The sequence below is a fragment of the Triturus cristatus genome, chromosome 6 (assembly GCF_964204655.1).
Source record: "Triturus cristatus chromosome 6, aTriCri1.1, whole genome shotgun sequence".
NCBI classification, from domain to species: Eukaryota; Metazoa; Chordata; class Amphibia; order Caudata; family Salamandridae; genus Triturus; species Triturus cristatus.
The window spans coordinates 1,399,280,035-1,399,286,034 of NC_140589.1; the positions used below are offsets into that span (position 1 = coordinate 1,399,280,035).

At 45.3% G+C, this 6,000-nt stretch overlaps 1 protein-coding gene across 1 annotated transcript in view; it reads left to right on the forward strand.

Moving 5' to 3' along the window:
* Window positions 1-5,709, forward strand: part of CRNKL1 (crooked neck pre-mRNA splicing factor 1) — a 142,765-nt gene extending 137,056 nt beyond the window's left edge. Inside the window, exon 14 of the mRNA XM_085612418.1 lies at window positions 4,628-5,709. Coding sequence (XP_085468544.1) covers window positions 4,628-4,795 — 168 coding nt within the window. The 3' untranslated portion in view covers window positions 4,796-5,709. The remainder of the gene's footprint in view (window positions 1-4,627) is intronic.
* Window positions 5,710-6,000: the final 291 nt, after the last annotated feature.

The following is a 6,000-nucleotide window of genomic DNA, read 5'->3' on the forward strand; positions in this document are numbered from 1 at the left end:
TAGATGAAGGCACCAGTGTAGCACAATCATACACCGCCGCTGCGTCCCCGCAAGAGGACAAGAGCACCGGGAGACCTACGCCCTGTGGATGACAAACAGTGCGCTCACGGCCCGCAGCCGACAGTATGGGGTCAAACCTCTCACTCAGCGCCTGCAGGCCAGCGCACATCTGTAGTTGAAAGTCCCGCAGGACAGCCAGAACGGAGCCGCATGTCAGCGGAAGCTGGGCCCCAACATCAGCAGCAATCCGGGACGGCACTGTGGAGCTGGTGTCCGGAAGAGGGAGGGCGAAGTGGGCAGCGGGCGAGACCGGAGTATCACCCCCCAGCCGCGAGCAGGCACTCAACGCCATGTTTTGCCGCTATACGGTGCACTGGCCAGGGGGGGAGGTCGTGGCAAGGGGTCAATTCCCCTCAGGTCTACGCCGCAACAGGAAAGGCCAACAGTCGCTTATCTTCTCGCCGGTCCCCCTCGCCGCTGGCTAGGCAATAGGCAAAGGGGGCAGCAGCCCCCCGCAGCTCGGTCCTCAGAGCGGGGCAGGGGACTCACCGCACCGGGGCCCACCCCACAGCTCCAGCCCGTCAGGCACAGGATGCAGAAGGTGTCCGGCCGTCTCTCCTCGGGCTCATCCGGCAACGATCCATGGTGCAAGGCGAGATCGGGACCGCGGGGCTCAGGTTAGCGCTAGCTGGTCCGGTAACTGCGGAGCTTCCAGGAGGCCGGCAAAGGCCGTAAGGGCGCAGGGTTCAGTGCCGAGGACAAAAGCACCCAGAACTCGGGCATCCGGGCGGGTTGAGACTCCGGGAAAGCAGCAACGCGGTCAGCGCGTCTTCGCACACGGTGCACCTCGAGAATCGGCAAGGATGAGCATCAGGATAGTAGTCCGAGGCCACGGACCGACGGAGCCGGGCGCTCAAGCGTCTGCTCCGGTCGCCATCTTGGCTCCTCCCCCGGGGAAATATTTTTGAAGATGACGCTGCAGAATTAAACTAAGCTACACCAAATTTGACATGAGGAGTGATAAAGCAGATAAAGCTTGGGTTTAAATTCAGTTGCACGCTTTAAATAAATAAACTTTGATACGTTCATTGTATAAAGAACGTAATAGGTTCCACAGTGTCATCGTTAGAAGAAGATTTTATACGGTCTTAAAATATGTGTCAAGCTGCTTCCAGGTCCTTCCACCATCTCACAGCTTTTCCTCTTCTCCGATTCTCTCTGTTCTTTTCCGTCTGTTCTGCTCCCACTGAATTTTATTTTCAATGGCGCTTTGCAACGCACTTCCCTTAAACCACTACTGGCCCGCAGAATTGTGTCAATTCTGACGAGCATGCGTCGCCTTCAAGCCAGGACCTGCCTCAAACACTGGAATCTGTGGCTGAGCAATATAAATTGACCTGAAGTTAATGAATGAGTCGGGGCAGCAGACGTTGGTTTCGCAAACAATGCACCCATGACCCCTCCTTTGCTCAGTTTATTGTGGAAATAAAGCTGCAATATAGTAAATGCAGCGAAAACCAAATGGAGTGAAACCGGCTAGACAGCTTCTTCTGGCGGCAAGGCTGCAAAGCTAGTAATCAGGTGGCATGAGAGCCCCCACCAGCAATGTTCTAGAAACTGGATTGTGGTTCGATATCCGTGGCCGGTGCCCTGGCTAGACTCAGAGATCTGAACTGAGCGACGAAGATGAGCGCACTGGGATGATAGCGCCGAGTTATCAGATAGATCGGAGAGGTGGCAAGTTATTGCAGGCCTCGGTGTCACCAAGCACTGTTTCGTTGTCTCAACAAGCTGTATTCATTTTTCAGAGAACTGATCTCACTCTGGTGGTCTAAGCTGTAATTAAGCAAGTTGATGATATCGCTTTGGCTGTCTGAACAGCACACACGTGATTTGCAAATGACTGTAGAGATTAAACAGATGACAGTGAGGCAGAGAGTTGGATTTTTGGTGCAGTGCCTACTGTCATCCCACCCCTAGAGCATCGCCCACCACTACTCTCTCCAGTTACAGTGCACTATTCTCTGCCCGTAGGCACAGCCCCATTTCTATTTTCCAACACTGCATACAGCGCCCACCTTCCTTCTACTCCAGGTATAAGGAGTCCTGCCCTCAAACCTTTGGCACAGTGTCGAGCAATTTCCTAGCCTAGGAGTAGGAATGGGCCTCTTGTAGTCCTGCTACAGATGCAGTAGCTTTCTTCTTTGACCAGCTAGTGCCTAGTGTGTTGTCCTTCCTGAGGCAGACTGTTGCTGTCCTCTTACAACAGGGGTGCAGTGCCCAACATCCTCCTACCTCAGGAGCAGTGCTGGTCCTCAACTAGTTAAAGTGCCCACCGTTACCCTACTGTGGAAGGAATGGTGCACATCATGGTACTTCTCCCGGCAAGATATCCCCAACTATCCTCTCATATAGGTAGAGTACACAATATCTGTAAATGACAGGTTCAATGACCTCGTACACACTTCTGCTGCCAGCACAGTATTCTGGGGACTTCCCGTCGCCATGTCTCAACTATCAGCAATAGATTGTTAACTCAAAAAACTGAAAAGATGGGTGTTTAAACATCTACAGAAACAACAAATTTGTACCAAAGCATCCCTCAGCGCCACCTCAGTATCACTCAGCGCCTCAATAACACTAAAGCACCACCTCTGCACCAGTGCAGCACCACTGCACTACAAAATTCCATTACACTTAATACCATTTAATTACTATTCCCACAGTTCTACAACTGACCATGGCACATATTTCCACTACACAACTCCACGCCACACAATTCCACAACAAACCATTCCAATGCAACCCATATCTCCCTCACACTTCCACCAATTCTGTCATCACTCCACAACACACCCACTGCTCCTCTCATCTATCCCTCACACTCCCGCTACCCATTTTCATCTTGCAATCCCTCTGCCCCCTCTCATCCCTCTCTCCCTCACACTCTCGATCTCCTCTCTATAATACCTGCTAATACATGCCACCTTCTGGTACCTCCTCATGCCGTGCACTAGTCCACCTCTTGCCTCCCCGGGGACCCCTCGCCTCTCTCTCTCTATCTCTCTCTCTCGCCCTCTCTGTTTCTCATACCATCTCTCATCTCTCTCACGCACTCTTCCCGCATCTCTCATGTGGTTCACTTCAGGTCTTTCCGCACAATATCTTTCCCGTACCTTTTCAAACTTTCAGTCCCTCAAACCCATGCTCTCCTCCTCTTCTACGGGTGTCTTCAGCATACACAAACGATCCCTCTTTATATATCTGTGCCCTGCTGTCCACTTCTTTCACTTTTTCTCACACACTCTTTCTACTCCTGTCTGGAGTTTATTTACCACTTCATGAACAAACTACCTAACCCTCTCTATCTTCCTTTCTATCTATTTTCTGCAGTTCTCACCCCTATCTATTCACCATGCCACACAATTCCATTACAAAAAGACACTATACACCACATAATACCACCCCACAAATAACAATTTAAATCCAAACCACATAATTCCACTCCACACTACATACATCCACAAGACTCCAAACAAAAACACAACACTAAAAGGCATTACCATTTACAATGCCCATAGATCTAACTCTCGCAAATGTGAGACCTATTGCATTGCAAATGCTTGTTTTAATGAGTCCACTGCGCAGACACTCCGCCTTTGGTAGGTACTGCTTTGGTATCAATTCTAAGGTGAAGAATCTGCGGTTAGAAATCTACACCAGAAGTTACTTACCTTTTGATAATGCTTTTTATGGTGGATACTGTATCTAACCACAGATTATTCTTTCCTCTACCACGCACCCTTTCTGTGGAGTGTTTTTTTTTTTAACATCTAAAAGGATCCCAAGATAGTGATTATCACATTGTTACCAACAATTGTTTTATGTCTGAGGGCAAAGAAAGGGAAACTGATTGCTGCTTGCTGGGGTAGAGTTAATATGTGCTGGGGTGGAGTTAATATGTGGCTCCACTTTGCCAATTTCTGGGCGAAGTCCAGTCAGTGCAGAGCCACACAATGCCATCTGTTGTTGTGTGGGAGCATTGCTGGAATATTCTCTGTATCCAGACTGGCGACTGAAGGATATTCTAAAGTGAGAACTCTTCAGTTAGAGTATCCACCGCAAAGAGCGTTACCTAAGGTAAGTAACTTGTTCAACTTGTTTCTTCTTCCGAAATGTACAATGCATTATCTGCCTAACTTTTTATTCAGTGTCCGAGATTCTGGCACGCAGTCACAAAATCCATCAGGTTATGTGCTATTTACTCACATCTCTAATCTAGCCAAAGGTCCAGGTTAAACACTGTAGGCTTTAGGAGCCCACTTTTTGGCCTATGTACAACTTGCCCTATGGAGCAACCTTTTTGTTAACATTCCGTAGTTTGCATTGTATGCATGTGGTAAAGGCATACCTATGCTGAGAAAACAGTTTCTATACCTGCCCTACTTATAACAAATGTAAAAATATTAAAGAAAGATTTATCAAGTGATACTAATGTGTGGGTTTTTCTGTACATTTCCATTTCTCTTTCTTTTGATGGCTTATAACCACTCGGACCTCTGTCTGTTTACTATGAGAATGTGTTGCTGTGTATTAAAGACTGCCTTTTTTTTAATACTATTTACAGTCGGATGCTGGTTGGGAGGAGTACTATGATTACATCTTTCCCGAAGATGCTGCCAATCAACCGAATCTCAAGTTGCTTGCAATGGCCAAATTGTGGAAGAAACAACAACATGAGTCGGAAGCTTCAGAAGAAGAGCCAGATGCAGAAACGGATGACGTGGAGTCCTGATTATCAGTCTCTGCAACTTTATTTGTACATTACCAATGATGGACTAAATTTGGCTGATAGTCTTTAAATTTGTAAATAGAGATGTTTTTTTATAAATGTGACTAAGGTGATTCATGGGCTTTGTCTCTCCTTTCCATTTAAGAATCACCATACTTGTGTTTGAGCTGTATAGCACGTTGGTCAAATTAGCAGTTCCAAAAATATTCTGTTTAAAGTGAGGATTGGTTTCCTTCCTGTTAGCAAAGATAATTTATTCAGAAACTCAAAATATATAAATATTTCCCTCTAATCGGTTATAAGTATTTCTGCCCTTCTTGCCCCGTTTTTCAAAAGCATGTCCTCATCACTTAATCTAAAGAAAGCACAGGTATTTATGTATTCTTTGTGTAAAATAGTTTGTGAATAATGCTGTATAGTTTATTATAGTAACACTGACCGCAAATAATGAAGCAGGATATCTCTACCCTCACTGTGCCAAATGTGCAGGTGGGCGAGCCAGAAAATCGAGAGCTGAGCCGAGCCATTGTTTTTGATTTGGCTTTGAGCCAACAAATGAGTTGGTAGAAGGACCACTTTCAGGTTAAAAATGTAAAATTTAATAAAATATTTTGAACAAAAAAATGTAAAGGAAGCACTATCAAAATACAAACCATACAAAGCGTCAAGCAGTCCTGTTAATGATAGAGGGACTTTTGTTTATTACATTACAAAATGTTTTTGAACACGTAACATATCTTTTGTTTTATGTATAAAGCTTCACCTGCATTTTTTGCTTTTACAAACGTTACCTTCCCAATTGTTTTTCTGAGACAGAATACTAAAACGTATTGAACTATTTTTGACTCTGTAGCTTAAGAATACTCAAATCATCACCCTAATTTATAAAGGTAAAAAATAAAGGGACATGTGCATTATCTTTTGCAAACATCTGTGGGTCATTTTATCTTTAGCCCACTCACAAACTAGAAACGGGTACACATGAATGTGTTTCACAGAATAGTCTTGCATAATTGTTGTTTAATTTTGATGGGAAGTTAATCAATGAAGGTCACTTAACCATAAAATGTAATTGTTTTCTGCGGTTCCAAAATGAACAGCAGGACCTTGCAGTTGTTCGGTTTTTGTGAACAGTATTTTTTTTTTATTTCCTAGCTCCTATCAAGGGATTGTTCAGCATTGAGAACTATTTCTTTTCTGCCAATAGA